We start from the raw sequence: 20629 nt of genomic DNA on the forward strand, positions 1-20629 counted from the left end.
CATGTCACCGATGCTGGAAAGATGGGATATAGCGTTAGCATGTCACAGATGCTGGAAAGATGTGATATAGCATTAGCATGTCACGGGTGCTAGAAAGTTGGGATGTAGCGTTAGCTTGTCACGGATGCTGAAATGATGGGATGTAGCGTTAGCATGTCACCGATGCTGGAAAGATGGGATGTAGCGTTAGCATGTCACGGATGCTGGAAAGATGGGATATAGCGTTAGCATGTCACGGATGCTGGAAAGATGGGATGTAGCGTTAGCATGTCACGGATGCTGGAAAGATGGGATGTAGCGTTAGCATGTCACGGATGCTGGAAAGATGGGATGTAGCGTTAGCATGTCACCGATGCTGGAAAGATGGGATGTAGCGTTAGCATGTCACCGATGCTGGAAAGATGGGATGTAGCGTTAGCATGTCACGGATGCTGGAAAGATGGGATGTAGCGTTAGCATGTCACCGATGCTGAAAAGATGGGATGTAGCGTTAGCATGTCACCGATGCTGGAAAGATGGGATGTAGCGTTAGCATGTCACGGATGCTGGAAAGATGGGATGTAGCGTTAGCATGCCACCGATGCTGGAAAGATGGGATGTAGCGTTAGCATGTCACCGATGCTGGAAAGATGGGATGTAGCGTTAGCATGTCACGGATGCTGGAAAGATGGGATGTAGCGTTAGCATGTCACGGATGCTGGAAAGATGGGATGTAGCGTTAGCATGTCACCGATGCTGGAAAGATGGGATGTAGCGTTAGCATGTCACAGATGCTGGAAAGATGTGATATAGCATTAGCATGTCACGGGTGCTAGAAAGTTGGGATGTAGCGTTAGCTTGTCACGGATGCTGAAATGATGGGATGTAGCATTAGCATGCCACGGATGCTGGAACGATGGGATGTAGCGTTAGCATGTCACCGATGCTGGAAAGATGGGATGTAGCGTTAGCATGTCACCGATGCTGGAAAGATGGGATGTAGCGTTAGCATGTCACCGATGCTGGAAAGATGGGATGTAGCGTTAGCATGTCACGGATGCTGGAAAGATGGGATGTAGCGTTAGCATGTCACCGATGCTGAAAAGATGGGATGTAGCGTTAGCATGTCACCGATGCTGGAAAGATGGGATGTAGCGTTAGCATGTCACGGATGCTGGAAAGATGGGATGTAGCGTTAGCATGCCACCGATGCTGGAAAGATGGGATGTAGCGTTAGCATGTCACCGATGCTGGAAAGATGGGATGTAGCGTTAGCATGTCACGGATGCTGGAAAGATGGGATGTAGCGTTAGCATGCTTCATTTAGGCTAAAGAGAAAAAGGCTCCACTCCATCAAATGTGCTGCAATGTGAGTTTATTGATGAAAATGATGTTTTCCAGTCATTAAAGTCATCTTGTTCATTTCCTTCTCATGTTGATACTTGTGGTTTCATTCATTGTACAATCATGCATTCATTGTACAATCATGCATTCATTGTACAACCATGCATTCATTGTACAATCATGCATTCACTGTACAACCATGCATTCATTGTACAACCATGCATTCATTGTACAACCATGCATTCATTGTACAACCATGCATTCATTGTACAACCATGCATTCATTGTACAATCATGCATTCACTGTACAATCATGCATTCATTGTACAATCATGCATTCATTGTACAACCATGCATTCATTGTACAACCATGCATTCATTGTACAACCATGCATTCACTGTACAACCATGCATTCACTGTACAACCATGCATTCATTGTACAACCATGCATTCATTGTACAACCATGCATTCATTGTACAATCATGCATTCATTGTACAATCATGCATTCATTGTACAACCATGCATTCATTGTACAATCATGCATTCACTGTACAATCATGCATTCATTGTACAATCATGCATTCATGACGTTTAACAACTCGTTCATTTGCACATCACAGCTTTTTATTGGTTTTATTTTTATTTTCCAACCACTTCAACTTTCTTCTGACATTTTCTTCCCGTCTAACAATTTCTTGTGCCCCCCCCCAGTTTGATGACAATGAATGACACTTTGCTCATATTAAGACCTTCATGGGCCCCGGGGCCGCACATGCGACACCCCCGAGTGTAACAGCAAGGGAGGGGCTGGTCATGTGGGGGGGTGCAAACATCACATCAGGTCAGGTTGATGGAAAGTTGCTTTGTTGGATTATTTCTTTTCTTTTTTTAGCCTTTTCATGTGAACGAGGGAAAAGGGGGGGGGGGGGGTTAGCCCAGTACCACCAACACAATCACGCTGATGGCTGGGGGGGAAGGGGGGGCTGCATGGGGGGTTAGCCCAGCACCACCAACACAATCACGCTGATGGCTGGGGGGGAAGGGGGGGCTGCATGGGGGGTTAGCCCAGCACCACCAACACAATCACGCTGATGGCTGGGGGGGAAGGGGGGGCTGCATGGGGGGTTAGCCCAGTACCACCAACACAATCACGCTGATGGCTGGGGGGGAAGGGGGGGCTGCATGGGGGGTTAGCCCAGCACCACCAACACAATCACGCTGATGGCCAAGACCCAAGGCAGGCCCAAAGCACCAGCCAGCCCCCCCCCACCACTGGTGACGTTGGCCTTCCAGTTTGGGTCGATGGCGTTCAGGCAGACTGTCAGGTCCTTGATGGTGGAGTTGCAAGCTGCCTTGATGTCCTCCACCTTCTTCCATGCAGCAGCAGCCTCGTCCAGCCAGTTGTTGCATCCATCAGCATCACAGCACTTAGTGTCAGCATCTTCTTCACAATCACCCTTGCAGCCCACCTGGTAGGTGACTGCACCTGTAGAGGTCATACAAGGACACGGGGTGAGTGGTGGTCGTGTTCACAAAGACATGAATGAGGAAGGTGATGTGATCATGTCTATGTGCTGTACGTCTATGATGTATGTATGACATGTAGTGTATATGCTCTAGGTGTTGTATTCTATGTAGATCATGGCTGACACCTGCAACACCTTTCAGCTTGCTTACCTGACACTTTAGTGACGGAGCACTGATCTCCTGCTGTACATGGGGTGGGGTTGGGGGTGAGTTTGCATGTATCAGCCCAATTCCAGTTGTTGCTGAAGTAGTCCGCTCCAATGTCAGGAGAGCATGAATAGCAGCTGGGAGCTGAGAATAAAAGGCAGGATGAACACATGAGGTGAGCATGAACACATGGGTGGTGTCAACAAGCCATGACATAACAGGTCCAAGTCATGTTCGAGTCAGCACATAGAAAGCAGCAGCAGTCTGCATTGAGGAGCTGTTAGCCTAGCATGCTACAATAGGACCACTTTTAAGACCTTTCTATTGCCTGAATGAAATGATGTCATCACATCAACTTAGCACTTTTCCCTAAAAGCACAACTCCATGTCAGCTTTTAAAGGTCAACATTTGACCTTGAAGCTGCTCAGATGAAGGTGTCATCAGACTGTGTTCATCTTCATCTTCATCACTGATGCTTACATTGCATTCTTATTGTTTGCTTGCCTTCTTAGGCCTTTTCAAAGACCCCCACGCAGCCCCCCCACCACTGGTCTGCTCTTACTCTTGGCCTTGATGACGGCAGCCACGCAGTTTGTGAGAGTCTGGTCGCATGCTGCCTTGACAGTAGAGTGTTGGTTTGCAGCAGTCACGTCCAGCCAGTTGTTGCATCCATCAGAGTCACAGCACTTAGTGTTAGCATTATTACTGTCACAGTCAGACGTGGCCTTGCAGCCCATCTTATAGGAGACCTTGCTTGTACCTGTATAGAGGTCATACAAGGACACGGGGTGAGTGGTGTTCACAAAGACATGAATGAGGAAGGTGATGTGATCATGTCTATGTGCTGTACGTCTATGATGTATGTATGATATGTAGTGTATATGCTCTAGGTGTTGTATTCTATGTAGATCATGGCTGACACCTGCAACACCTTTCAGCTTGCTTACTCTGATCTTTCTCTTGGGTGATGAAGCACTGATCTCCTGCATTTGGACATTGGGCGAGGGTGGAGGTGCATGTATTACTCCAGTCGGTGAGATAGCTGTCTCCAAGGTTACATTGATAGCAGCTGAGAGCTGAGAATAAAAGGCAGGATGAACACATGAGGTGAGCATGAACACATGAGTGGTGTCAACAAGCCATGACATAACAGGTCCAAGTCATGTTCTAGTCAGCAGTTAGAAGTTGAAACCTTGCAGACGGCCCCCCCACACCACTGGTCTTACTCTTGGTGGAGGAGATGGCTTTCACGCAGCCTTTCAGGTTGTTCTGGCTGTTGCTGAAGTCGCAAGCTGCCTTGATGGCCTCCAGATTCTTCCATGCTGGTGCAGCAGACACGTCCAGCCAGTTGTTGCATTTATCAGCGTTGTTACAGCACTTAGTGTTATCATCAGCTTTACAAGCAGCCTTGCAGCCCACCTGGTAGGAGACCTGGCCTGCATCTGTAGAGGTCAGACAAGGACACGGGGTGAGTGGTGGTCGTGTTCACAAAGTCTATGATGTATGTATGATATGTAGTGTATGTGCTCTAGGTGTTGTATTCTATGTAGATCATGGCTGACACCTGCAACACCTTTCAGCTTGCTTACCTTTCACTTTGGTGACGAAGCACTGATCTCCTGCTTTACATTGGGTGAGTTTACATGTATTAACCCAGTCCCAGCTGTCAGGTTTGGTTCCATCAAGATTACATGAATGGCACTGAAGAGCTGAGCCTAAAAGACAGGATGAACACATTATTATTAATAATATAGCATGTTTATGTTGTTATATACTTCATAATAATAATATAGCATGTTTATGTTGTTATATAGTTAATAATAATAATAATAATATAACATGTTTATGTTATATAGTTAATAATAATAATAATATAGCATGTTTATGTTGTTATATAGTTCATAATAATAATAATAATATAACATGTTTATGTTGTTATATAATAATAATAATAATATAACATGTTTATGTTGTTATATAGTTAATAATAATAATAATATAGCATGTTTATGTTGTTATATAGTTAATAATAATAATATAACATGTTTATGTTATATAGTTAATAATAATAATAATAATAGTATAACATGTTTATGTTGTTATATAGTTCATAATAATAATATAACATGTTTATGTTATATAGTTAATAATAATAATAATAATAGTATAACATGTTTATGTTGTTATATAGTTCATAATAATAATAATATAACATGTTTATGTTGTTATATAGTTCATAATAATAATAATAACATAACATGTTTATGTTGTTATATAGTTAATAATAATCATAATATAACATGTTTATGTTGTTATATAGTTAATAATAATAATAATATAGCATGTTTATGTTGTTATATAGTTCATAATAATAATAATAATATAACATGTTTATGTTGTTATATAGTTCATAATAATAATAATAATATAACATGTTTATGTTGTTATATAATAATAATAATAATATAGCATGTTTATGTTGTTATATAGTTAATAATAATAATAATATAACATGTTTATGTTGTTATATAGTTCATAATAATAATAATAACATAACATGTTTATGTTGTTATATAGTTAATAATAATATAACATGTTTATGTTGTTATATAGTTCATAATAATAATAATATAGCATGTTTATGTTGTTATATAGTTAATAATAATAATAATATAGCATGTTTATGTTGTTATATAGTTCATAATAATAATAATATAACATGTTTATGTTGTTATATAGTTCATAATAATAATAATAACATAACATGTTTATGTTGTTATATAGTTAATAATAATCATAATATAACATGTTTATGTTGTTATATAGTTAATAATAATAATAATATAGCATGTTTATGTTGTTATATAGTTAATAATAATAATAATAATATAACATGTTTATGTTGTTATATAATAATAATAATAATATAGCATGTTTATGTTGTTATATAGTTAATAATAATAATAATATAGCATGTTTATGTTGTTATATAGTTCATAATAATAATAATATAACATGTTTATGTTGTTATATAGTTCATAATAATAATAATAATATAACATGTTTATGTTATATAGTTAATAATAATAATAATAATAGTATAACATGTTTATGTTGTTATATAGTTCATAATAATAATAATATAACATGTTTATGTTGTTATATAGTTCATAATAATAATAATAACATAACATGTTTATGTTGTTATATAGTTAATAATAATAATAATATAGCATGTTTATGTTGTTATATAGTTAATAATAATAATAATATAGCATGTTTATGTTGTTATATAGTTAATAATAATCATAATATAACATGTTTATGTTGTTATATAGTTAATAATAATAATAATAATATAACATGTTTATGTTGTTATATAGTTAATAATAATAATAATAATATAACATGTTTATGTTGTTATATAATAATAATAATAATATAGCATGTTTATGTTGTTATATAGTTAATAATAATAATATAGCATGTTTATGTTGTTATATAGTTAATAATAATAATAATATAACATGTTTATGTTGTTATATAGTTCATAATAATAATAATATAACATGTTTATGTTGTTATATAGTTCATAATAATAATAATAATAATATAACATGTTTATGTTGTTATATAGTTAATAATAATAGTATAACATGTTTATGTTGTTATATAGTTAATAATAATAATAATTGAACATGTTTATGTTGTTATGTAGTTAATAATAATATAACATGTTTATGTTGTTATATAATAATAATAATAATATAACATGTTTATGTTGTTATATAGTTCATAATAATAATAATATAACATGTTTATGTTGTTATATAGTTAATAATAATAATAATATAACATGTTTATGTTGTTATATAGTTAATAATAATAATAATATAACATGTTTATGTTGTTATATAGTTAATAATAATAATAATATAGCATGTTTATGTTGTTATATAGTTAATAATAATAATAATATAACATGTTTATGTTGTTATATAGTTCATAATAATAATAATATAGCATGTTTATGTTGTTATATAGTTAATAATAATAATAATATAACATGTTTATGTTGTTATATAGTTAATAATAATAATAATAATATAGCATGTTTATGTTGTTATATAGTTCATAATAATAATATAACATGTTTATGTTATATAGTTAATAATAATAATAATAATAGTATAACATGTTTATGTTGTTATATAGTTCATAATAATAATATAACATGTTTATGTTATATAGTTAATAATAATAATAATATAGCATGTTTATGTTGTTATATAGTTAATAATAATAATATAACATGTTTATGTTATATAGTTAATAATAATAATAATAATAGTATAACATGTTTATGTTGTTATATAGTTCATAATAATAATATAACATGTTTATGTTGTTATATAGTTAATAATAATAATAATATAGCATGTTTATGTTGTTATATAGTTAATAATAATAATATAACATGTTTATGTTATATAGTTAATAATAATAATAATAATAGTATAACATGTTTATGTTGTTATATAGTTCATAATAATAATATAACATGTTTATGTTATATAGTTAATAATAATAATAATAATAGTATAACATGTTTATGTTGTTATATAGTTCATAATAATAATAATATAACATGTTTATGTTGTTATATAGTTCATAATAATAATAATAACATAACATGTTTATGTTGTTATATAGTTAATAATAATCATAATATAACATGTTTATGTTGTTATATAGTTAATAATAATAATAATATAGCATGTTTATGTTGTTATATAGTTCATAATAATAATAATAATATAACATGTTTATGTTGTTATATAATAATAATAATAATATAGCATGTTTATGTTGTTATATAGTTAATAATAATAATAATATAACATGTTTATGTTGTTATATAGTTCATAATAATAATCATAATATAACATGTTTATGTTGTTATATAGTTCATAATAATAATCATAATATAACATGTTTATGTTGTTATATAGTTAATAATAATAATAATATAGCATGTTTATGTTGTTATATAGTTCATAATAATAATAATAATATAACATGTTTATGTTGTTATATAATAATAATAATAATATAGCATGTTTATGTTGTTATATAGTTCATAATAATAATAATAATATAACATGTTTATGTTATATAGTTAATAATAATAATAATAATAGTATAACATGTTTATGTTGTTATATAGTTCATAATAATATAACATGTTTATGTTATATAGTTAATAATAATAATAATAATAGTATAACATGTTTATGTTGTTATATAGTTAATAATAATAATAATATAGCATGTTTATGTTGTTATATAGTTCATAATAATAATAATAATATAACATGTTTATGTTGTTATATAGTTAATAATAATAATAATAATATAACATGTTTATGTTGTTATATAATAATAATAATAATATAGCATGTTTATGTTGTTATATAGTTAATAATAATAATAATATAACATGTTTATGTTGTTATATAGTTCATAATAATAATAATAACATAACATGTTTATGTTGTTATATAGTTAATAATAATATAACATGTTTATGTTGTTATATAGTTAATAATAATAATAATATAGCATGTTTATGTTGTTATATAGTTAATAATAATAATAATATAGCATGTTTATGTTGTTATATAGTTAATAATAATCATAATATAACATGTTTATGTTGTTATATAGTTAATAATAATAATAATATAGCATGTTTATGTTGTTATATAGTTAATAATAATAATAATAATATAACATGTTTATGTTGTTATATAATAATAATAATAATATAGCATGTTTATGTTGTTATATAGTTAATAATAATAATAATATAGCATGTTTATGTTGTTATATAGTTCATAATAATAATAATATAACATGTTTATGTTGTTATATAGTTCATAATAATAATAATAATATAACATGTTTATGTTATATAGTTAATAATAATAATAATAATAGTATAACATGTTTATGTTGTTATATAGTTCATAATAATAATATAACATGTTTATGTTATATAGTTAATAATAATAATAATAATAGTATAACATGTTTATGTTGTTATATAGTTCATAATAATAATAATATAACATGTTTATGTTGTTATATAGTTCATAATAATAATAATAATATAACATGTTTATGTTGTTATATAATAATAATAATAATAATATAGCATGTTTATGTTGTTATATAGTTAATAATAATAATAGTATAACATGTTTATGTTGTTATATAGTTAATAATAATAATAATATAACATGTTTATGTTGTTATGTAGTTAATAATAATAATAATATAGCATGTTTATGTTGTTATATAGTTAATAATAATAATAATATAGCATGTTTATGTTGTTATATAGTTAATAATAATAATAATATAGCATGTTTATGTTGTTATATAGTTAATAATAATAATAATATAACATGTTTATGTTGTTATATAGTTCATAATAATAATAATATAACATGTTTATGTTGTTATATAGTTCATAATAATAATAATAATATAACATGTTTATGTTGTTATATAATAATAATAATAATAATATAGCATGTTTATGTTGTTATATAGTTAATAATAATAATAGTATAACATGTTTATGTTGTTATATAGTTAATAATAATAATAATATAACATGTTTTTAATAATAATAATAATATAACATGTTTATGTTATATAGTTAATAATAATAATAATATAGCATGTTTATGTTGTTATATAGTTCATAATAATAATAATATAACATGTTTATGTTGTTATATAGTTCATAATAATAATAATATAACATGTTTATGTTGTTATATAATAATAATAATAATATAGCATGTTTATGTTGTTATATAGTTAATAATAATAATAATATAGCATGTTTATGTTGTTATATAGTTAATAATAATAATATAACATGTTTATGTTATATAGTTAATAATAATAATAATAATAATAATAGTATAACATGTTTATGTTGTTATATAGTTCATAATAATAATAATATAACATGTTTATGTTGTTATATAGTTCATAATAATAATAATAACATAACATGTTTATGTTGTTATATAGTTAATAATAATCATAATATAACATGTTTATGTTGTTATATAGTTAAAAATAATAATAATATAGCATGTTTATGTTGTTATATAGTTCATAATAATAATAATAATATAACATGTTTATGTTGTTATATAGTTAATAATAATAATAATAATATAACATGTTTATGTTGTTATATAATAATAATAATAATATAGCATGTTTATGTTGTTATATAGTTAATAATAATAATAATATAACATGTTTATGTTGTTATATAGTTCATAATAATAATAATAACATAACATGTTTATGTTGTTATATAGTTAATAATAATATAACATGTTTATGTTGTTATATAGTTCATAATAATAATAATATAGCATGTTTATGTTGTTATATAGTTAATAATAATAATAATATAGCATGTTTATGTTGTTATATAGTTAATAATAATAATAATATAACATGTTTATGTTGTTATATAGTTCATAATAATAATAATAACATAACATGTTTATGTTGTTATATAGTTAATAATAATCATAATATAACATGTTTATGTTGTTATATAGTTAATAATAATAATAATATAGCATGTTTATGTTGTTATATAGTTAATAATAATAATAATATAACATGTTTATGTTGTTATATAATAATAATAATAATATAGCATGTTTATGTTGTTATATAGTTAATAATAATAATAATATAGCATGTTTATGTTGTTATATAGTTAATAATAATAATAATATAGCATGTTTATGTTGTTATATAGTTCATAATAATAATAATATAACATGTTTATGTTGTTATATAGTTCATAATAATAATAATAATATAACATGTTTATGTTGTTATATAGTTCATAATAATAATATAACATGTTTATGTTATATAGTTAATAATAATAATAATAATAGTATAACATGTTTATGTTGTTATATAGTTCATAATAATAATAATATAACATGTTTATGTTGTTATATAGTTCATAATAATAATAATAACATAACATGTTTATGTTGTTATATAGTTAATAATAATAATAATATAGCATGTTTATGTTGTTATATAGTTAATAATAATAATAATATAGCATGTTTATGTTGTTATATAGTTAATAATAATCATAATATAACCTGTTTATGTTGTTATATAGTTAATAATAATAATAATAATATAACATGTTTATGTTGTTATATAGTTAATAATAATAATAATAATATAACATGTTTATGTTGTTATATAATAATAATAATAATATAGCATGTTTATGTTGTTATATAGTTAATAATAATAATAATATAGCATGTTTATGTTGTTATATAGTTAATAATAATAATAATATAGCATGTTTATGTTGTTATATAGTTAATAATAATAATAATATCACATGTTTATCTTGTTATATAGTTCATAATAATAATAATATAACATGTTTATGTTGTTATATAGTTCATAATAATAATAATAATATAACATGTTTATGTTGTTATATAGTTAATAATAATAGTATAACATGTTTATGTTGTTATATAGTTAATAATAATAATAATATAACATGTTTATGTTGTTATGTAGTTAATAATAATATAACATGTTTATGTTGTTATATAATAATAATAATAATATAACATGTTTATGTTGTTATATAGTTAATAATAATAATAATATAACATGTTTATGTTGTTATATAGTTAATAATAATAATAATATAGCATGTTTATGTTGTTATATAGTTCATAATAATAATAATATAACATGTTTATGTTGTTATATAGTTCATAATAATAATAATATAGCATGTTTATGTTGTTATATAGTTAATAATAATAATAATATAGCATGTTTATGTTGTTATATAGTTAATAATAATAATAATATAGCATGTTTATGTTGTTATATAGTTAATAATAATAATAATATAACATGTTTATGTTGTTATATAGTTAATAATAATAATAATATAGCATGTTTATGTTGTTATATAGTTAATAATAATAATAATATAACATGTTTATGTTGTTATATAGTTAATAATAATAATAATATAGCATGTTTATGTTGTTATATAGTTAATAATAATAATATAACATGTTTATGTTATATAGTTAATAATAATAATAATAATAGTATAACATGTTTATGTTGTTATATAGTTCATAATAATAATATAACATGTTTATGTTATATAGTTAATAATAATAATAATAATAGTATAACATGTTTATGTTGTTATATAGTTCATAATAATAATAATATAACATGTTTATGTTGTTATATAGTTCATAATAATAATAATAACATAACATGTTTATGTTGTTATATAGTTAATAATAATCATAATATAACATGTTTATGTTGTTATATAGTTAATAATAATAATAATATAGCATGTTTATGTTGTTATATAGTTCATAATAATAATAATAATATAACATGTTTATGTTGTTATATAGTTAATAATTATAGTTCATAATAATAATAATAATATAACATGTTTATGTTGTTATATAGTTAATAATAATAATAATAATATAACATGTTTATGTTGTTATATAATAATAATAATAATATAGCATGTTTATGTTGTTATATAGTTAATAATAATAATAATATAACATGTTTATGTTGTTATATAGTTCATAATAATAATAATAACATAACATGTTTATGTTGTTATATAGTTAATAATAATATAACATGTTTATGTTGTTATATAGTTCATAATAATAATAATATAGCATGTTTATGTTGTTATATAGTTAATAATAATAATAATATAGCATGTTTATGTTGTTATATAGTTAATAATAATAATAATATAACATGTTTATGTTGTTATATAGTTCATAATAATAATAATAACATAACATGTTTATGTTGTTATATAGTTAATAATAATCATAATATAACATGTTTATGTTGTTATATAGTTAATAATAATAATAATATAGCATGTTTATGTTGTTATATAGTTAATAATAATAATAATAATAATATAACATGTTTATGTTGTTATATAATAATAATAATAATATAGCATGTTTATGTTGTTATATAGTTAATAATAATAATAATATAGCATGTTTATGTTGTTATATAGTTCATAATAATAATAATATAACATGTTTATGTTGTTATATAGTTCATAATAATAATAATAATATAACATGTTTATGTTATATAGTTAATAATAATAATAATAATAGTATAACATGTTTATGTTGTTATATAGTTCATAATAATATAACATGTTTATGTTATATAGTTAATAATAATAATAATAATAGTATAACATGTTTATGTTGTTATATAGTTCATAATAATAATAATATAACATGTTTATGTTGTTATATAGTTCATAATAATAATAATAACATAACATGTTTATGTTGTTATATAGTTAATAATAATAATAATATAGCATGTTTATGTTGTTATATAGTTAATAATAATAATAATATAGCATGTTTATGTTGTTATATAGTTAATAATAATCATAATATAACATGTTTATGTTGTTATATAGTTAATAATAATAATAATAATATAACATGTTTATGTTGTTATATAGTTAATAATAATAATAATAATATAACATGTTTATGTTGTTATATAATAATAATAATAATATAGCATGTTTATGTTGTTATATAGTTAATAATAATAATAATATAGCATGTTTATGTTGTTATATAGTTAATAATAATAATAATATAACATGTTTATGTTGTTATATAGTTCATAATAATAATAATATAACATGTTTATGTTGTTATATAGTTCATAATAATAATAATAATATAACATGTTTATGTTGTTATATAGTTAATAATAATAGTATAACATGTTTATGTTGTTATATAGTTAATAATAATAATAATATAACATGTTTATGTTGTTATGTAGTTAATAATAATATAACATGTTTATGTTGTTATATAATAATAATAATAATATAACATGTTTATGTTGTTGTATAGTTAATAATAATAATAATATAACATGTTTATGTTGTTATATAGTTCATAATAATAATAATATAGCATGTTTATGTTGTTATATAGTTAATAATAATAATAATATAACATGTTTATGTTGTTATATAGTTAATAATAATAATAATAATATAGCATGTTTATGTTGTTATATAGTTAATAATAATAATATAACATGTTTATGTTATATAGTTAATAATAATAATAATAATAGTATAACATGTTTATGTTGTTATATAGTTCATAATAATAATATAACATGTTTATGTTATATAGTTAATAATAATAATAATAATAGTATAACATGTTTATGTTGTTATATAGTTCATAATAATAATAATATAGCATGTTTATGTTGTTATATAGTTAATAATAATAATAATATAACATGTTTATGTTGTTATATAGTTCATAATAATAATAATAACATAACATGTTTATGTTGTTATATAGTTAATAATAATAATAATAATATAACATGTTTATGTTGTTATATAGTTAATAATAATAATAATATAGCATGTTTATGTTGTTACATAGTTAATAATAATAATATAACATGTTTATGTTATATAGTTAACAATAATAATAATAATAGTATAACATGTTTATGTTGTTATATAGTTCATAATAATAATATAACATGTTTATGTTATATAGTTAATAATAATAATAATAATAGTATAACATGTTTATGTTGTTATATAGTTCATAATAATAATAATATAACATGTTTATGTTGTTATATAGTTCATAATAATAATAATAACATAACATGTTTATGTTGTTATATAGTTAATAATAATCATAATATAACATGTTTATGTTGTTATATAGTTAATAATAATAATAATATAGCATGTTTATGTTGTTATATAGTTCATAATAATAATAATAATATAACATGTTTATGTTGTTATATAGTTAATAATAATAATAATAATATAACATGTTTATGTTGTTATATAATAATAATAATAATATAGCATGTTTATGTTGTTATATAGTTAATAATAATAATAATATAACATGTTTATGTTGTTATATAGTTCATAATAATAATAATATAACATGTTTATGTTGTTATATAGTTCATAATAATAATAATAATATAACATGTTTATGTTGTTATATAATAATAATAATAATAATATAGCATGTTTATGTTGTTATATAGTTAATAATAATAATAGTATAACATGTTTATGTTGTTATATAGTTAATAATAATAATAATATAACATGTTTATGTTGTTATGTAGTTAATAATAATATAACATGTTTATGTTGTTATATAGTTAATAATAATAATAATAACATAACATGTTTATGTTGTTATATAGTTAATAATAATAATAATATAGCATGTTTATGTTGTTATATAGTTAATAATAATAATAATATAGCATGTTTATGTTGTTATATAGTTAATAATAATAATAATATAACATGTTTATGTTGTTATATAGTTCATAATAATAATAATATAACATGTTTATGTTGTTATATAGTTCATAATAATAATAATAATATAACATGTTTATGTTGTTATATAATAATAATAATAATAATATAGCATGTTTATGTTGTTATATAGTTAATAATAATAATAGTATAACATGTTTATGTTGTTATATAGTTAATAATAATAATAATATAACATGTTTTTAATAATAATAATAATATAACATGTTTATGTTATATAGTTAATAATAATAATAATATAGCATGTTTATGTTGTTATATAGTTCATAATAATAATAATATAACATGTTTATGTTGTTATATAGTTCATAATAATAATAATATAACATGTTTATGTTGTTATATAATAATAATAATAATATAGCATGTTTATGTTGTTATATAGTTAATAATAATAATAATATAGCATGTTTATGTTGTTATATAGTTAATAATAATAATATAACATGTTTATGTTATATAGTTAATAATAATAATAATAATAATAATAGTATAACATGTTTATGTTGTTATATAGTTCATAATAATAATATAACATGTTTATGTTATATAGTTAATAATAATAATAATAATAGTATAACATGTTTATGTTGTTATATAGTTCATAATAATAATAATATAACATGTTTATGTTGTTATATAGTTCATAATAATAATAATAACATAACATGTTTATGTTGTTATATAGTTAATAATAATCATAATATAACATGTTTATGTTGTTATATAGTTAAAAATAATAATAATATAGCATGTTTATGTTGTTATATAGTTCATAATAATAATAATAATATAACATGTTTATGTTGTTATATAGTTAATAATAATAATAATAATATAACATGTTTATGTTGTTATATAATAATAATAATAATATAGCATGTTTATGTTGTTATATAGTTAATAATAATAATAATATAACATGTTTATGTTGTTATATAGTTCATAATAATAATAATAACATAACATGTTTATGTTGTTATATAGTTAATAATAATATAACATGTTTATGTTGTTATATAGTTCATAATAATAATAATATAGCATGTTTATGTTGTTATATAGTTAATAATAATAATAATATAGCATGTTTATGTTGTTATATAGTTAATAATAATAATAATATAACATGTTTATGTTGTTATATAGTTCATAATAATAATAATAACATAACATGTTTATGTTGTTATATAGTTAATAATAATCATAATATAACATGTTTATGTTGTTATATAGTTAATAATAATAATAATATAGCATGTTTATGTTGTTATATAGTTAATAATAATAATAATATAACATGTTTATGTTGTTATATAATAATAATAATAATATAGCATGTTTATGTTGTTATATAGTTAATAATAATAATAATATAGCATGTTTATGTTGTTATATAGTTAATAATAATAATAATATAGCATGTTTATGTTGTTATATAGTTCATAATAATAATAATATAACATGTTTATGTTGTTATATAGTTCATAATAATAATAATAATATAACGTTTATGTTGTTATATAGTTCATAATAATAATATAACATGTTTATGTTATATAGTTAATAATAATAATAATAATAGTATAACATGTTTATGTTGTTATATAGTTCATAATAATAATAATATAACATGTTTATGTTGTTATATAGTTCATAATAATAATAATAACATAACATGTTTATGTTGTTATATAGTTAATAATAATAATAATATAGCATGTTTATGTTGTTATATAGTTAATAATAATAATAATATAGCATGTTTATGTTGTTATATAGTTAATAATAATCATAATATAACCTGTTTATGTTGTTATATAGTTAATAATAATAATAATAATATAACATGTTTATGTTGTTATATAGTTAATAATAATAATAATAATATAACATGTTTATGTTGTTATATAATAATAATAATAATATAGCATGTTTATGTTGTTATATAGTTAATAATAATAATAATATAGCATGTTTATGTTGTTATATAGTTAATAATAATAATAATATAGCATGTTTATGTTGTTATATAGTTAATAATAATAATAATATCACATGTTTATGTTGTTATATAGTTCATAATAATAATAATATAACATGTTTATGTTGTTATATAGTTCATAATAATAATAATAATATAACATGTTTATGTTGTTATATAGTTAATAATAATAGTATAACATGTTTATGTTGTTATATAGTTAATAATAATAATAATATAACATGTTTATGTTGTTATGTAGTTAATAATAATATAACATGTTTATGTTGTTATATAATAATAATAATAATATAACATGTTTATGTTGTTATATAGTTAATAATAATAATAATATAACATGTTTATGTTGTTATATAGTTAATAATAATAATAATATAGCATGTTTATGTTGTTATATAGTTCATAATAATAATAATATAACATGTTTATGTTGTTATATAGTTCATAATAATAATAATATAGCATGTTTATGTTGTTATATAGTTAATAATAATAATAATATAGCATGTTTATGTTGTTATATAGTTAATAATAATAATAATATAGCATGTTTATGTTGTTATATAGTTAATAATAATAATAATATAACATGTTTATGTTGTTATATAGTTAATAATAATAATAATATAGCATGTTTATGTTGTTATATAGTTAATAATAATAATAATATAACATGTTTATGTTGTTATATAGTTAATAATAATAATAATATAGCATGTTTATGTTGTTATATAGTTAATAATAATAATATAACATGTTTATGTTATATAGTTAATAATAATAATAATAATAGTATAACATGTTTATGTTGTTATATAGTTCATAATAATAATATAACATGTTTATGTTATATAGTTAATAATAATAATAATAATAGTATAACATGTTTATGTTGTTATATAGTTCATAATAATAATAATATAACATGTTTATGTTGTTATATAGTTCATAATAATAATAATAACATAACATGTTTATGTTGTTATATAGTTAATAATAATCATAATATAACATGTTTATGTTGTTATATAGTTAATAATAATAATAATATAGCATGTTTATGTTGTTATATAGTTCATAATAATAATAATAATATAACATGTTTATGTTGTTATATAGTTAATAATTATAGTTCATAATAATAATAATAATATAACATGTTTATGTTGTTATATAGTTAATAATAATAATAATAATATAACATGTTTATGTTGTTATATAATAATAATAATAATATAGCATGTTTATGTTGTTATATAGTTAATAATAATAATAATATAACATGTTTATGTTGTTATATAGTTCATAATAATAATAATAACATAACATGTTTATGTTGTTATATAGTTAATAATAATATAACATGTTTATGTTGTTATATAGTTCATAATAATAATAATATAGCATGTTTATGTTGTTATATAGTTAATAATAATAATAATATAGCATGTTTATGTTGTTATATAGTTAATAATAATAATAATATAACATGTTTATGTTGTTATATAGTTCATAATAATAATAATAACATAACATGTTTATGTTGTTATATAGTTAATAATAATCATAATATAACATGTTTATGTTGTTATATAGTTAATAATAATAATAATATAGCATGTTTATGTTGTTATATAGTTAATAATAATAATAATAATAATATAACATGTTTATGTTGTTATATAATAATAATAATAATATAGCATGTTTATGTTGTTATATAGTTAATAATAATAATAATATAGCATGTTTATGTTGTTATATAGTTCATAATAATAATAATATAACATGTTTATGTTGTTATATAGTTCATAATAATAATAATAATATAACATGTTTATGTTATATAGTTAATAATAATAATAATAATAGTATAACATGTTTATGTTGTTATATAGTTCATAATAATAATATAACATGTTTATGTTATATAGTTAATAATAATAATAATAATAGTATAACATGTTTATGTTGTTATATAGTTCATAATAATAATAATATAACATGTTTATGTTGTTATATAGTTCATAATAATAATAATAACATAACATGTTTATGTTGTTATATAGTTAATAATAATAATAATATAGCATGTTTATGTTGTTATATAGTTAATAATAATAATAATATAGCATGTTTATGTTGTTATATAGTTAATAATAATCATAATATAACATGTTTATGTTGTTATATAGTTAATAATAATAATAATAATATAACATGTTTATGTTGTTATATAGTTAATAATAATAATAATAATATAACATGTTTATGTTGTTATATAATAATAATAATAATATAGCATGTTTATGTTGTTATATAGTTAATAATAATAATAATATAGCATGTTTATGTTGTTATATAGTTAATAATAATAATAATATAACATGTTTATGTTGTTATATAGTTCATAATAATAATAATATAACATGTTTATGTTGTTATATAGTTCATAATAATAATAATAATATAACATGTTTATGTTGTTATATAGTTAATAATAATAGTATAACATGTTTATGTTGTTATATAGTTAATAATAATAATAATATAACATGTTTATGTTGTTATGTAGTTAATAATAATATAACATGTTTATGTTGTTATATAATAATAATAATAATATAACATGTTTATGTTGTTGTATAGTTAATAATAATAATAATATAACATGTTTATGTTGTTATATAGTTAATAATAATAATAATATAGCATGTTTATGTTGTTATATAGTTAATAATAATAATAATATAACATGTTTATGTTGTTATATAGTTCATAATAATAATAATATAGCATGTTTATGTTGTTATATAGTTAATAATAATAATAATATAACATGTTTATGTTGTTATATAGTTAATAATAATAATAATAATATAGCATGTTTATGTTGTTATATAGTTAATAATAATAATATAACATGTTTATGTTATATAGTTAATAATAATAATAATAATAGTATAACATGTTTATGTTGTTATATAGTTCATAATAATAATATAACATGTTTATGTTATATAGTTAATAATAATAATAATAATAGTAT

The 20629-nt window shown here is 21.4% G+C and overlaps 1 protein-coding gene across 1 annotated transcript in view; it reads right to left on the bottom strand.

The window, feature by feature from the left end:
- Positions 1-2387: 2387 nt before the first annotated feature.
- LOC129188119 (uncharacterized) overlaps positions 2388-20629 on the bottom strand; it is a 54697-nt gene continuing 36455 nt past the window's right edge. The window contains exons 2-7 of the mRNA XM_054788197.1: positions 4591-4716; positions 4228-4443; positions 3949-4077; positions 3564-3761; positions 3004-3144; positions 2388-2812 (exon numbers count right to left, since the gene is read on the bottom strand). Of these exons, the coding sequence (XP_054644172.1) occupies positions 2517-2812; positions 3004-3144; positions 3564-3761; positions 3949-4077; positions 4228-4443; positions 4591-4716 (1106 nt within the window). The 3' untranslated portion in view covers positions 2388-2516. The remainder of the gene's footprint in view (positions 2813-3003; positions 3145-3563; positions 3762-3948; positions 4078-4227; positions 4444-4590; positions 4717-20629) is intronic.

This window comes from Dunckerocampus dactyliophorus, chromosome 1, assembly GCF_027744805.1.
Source record: "Dunckerocampus dactyliophorus isolate RoL2022-P2 chromosome 1, RoL_Ddac_1.1, whole genome shotgun sequence".
Classification (NCBI taxonomy): domain Eukaryota; kingdom Metazoa; phylum Chordata; class Actinopteri; order Syngnathiformes; family Syngnathidae; genus Dunckerocampus; species Dunckerocampus dactyliophorus.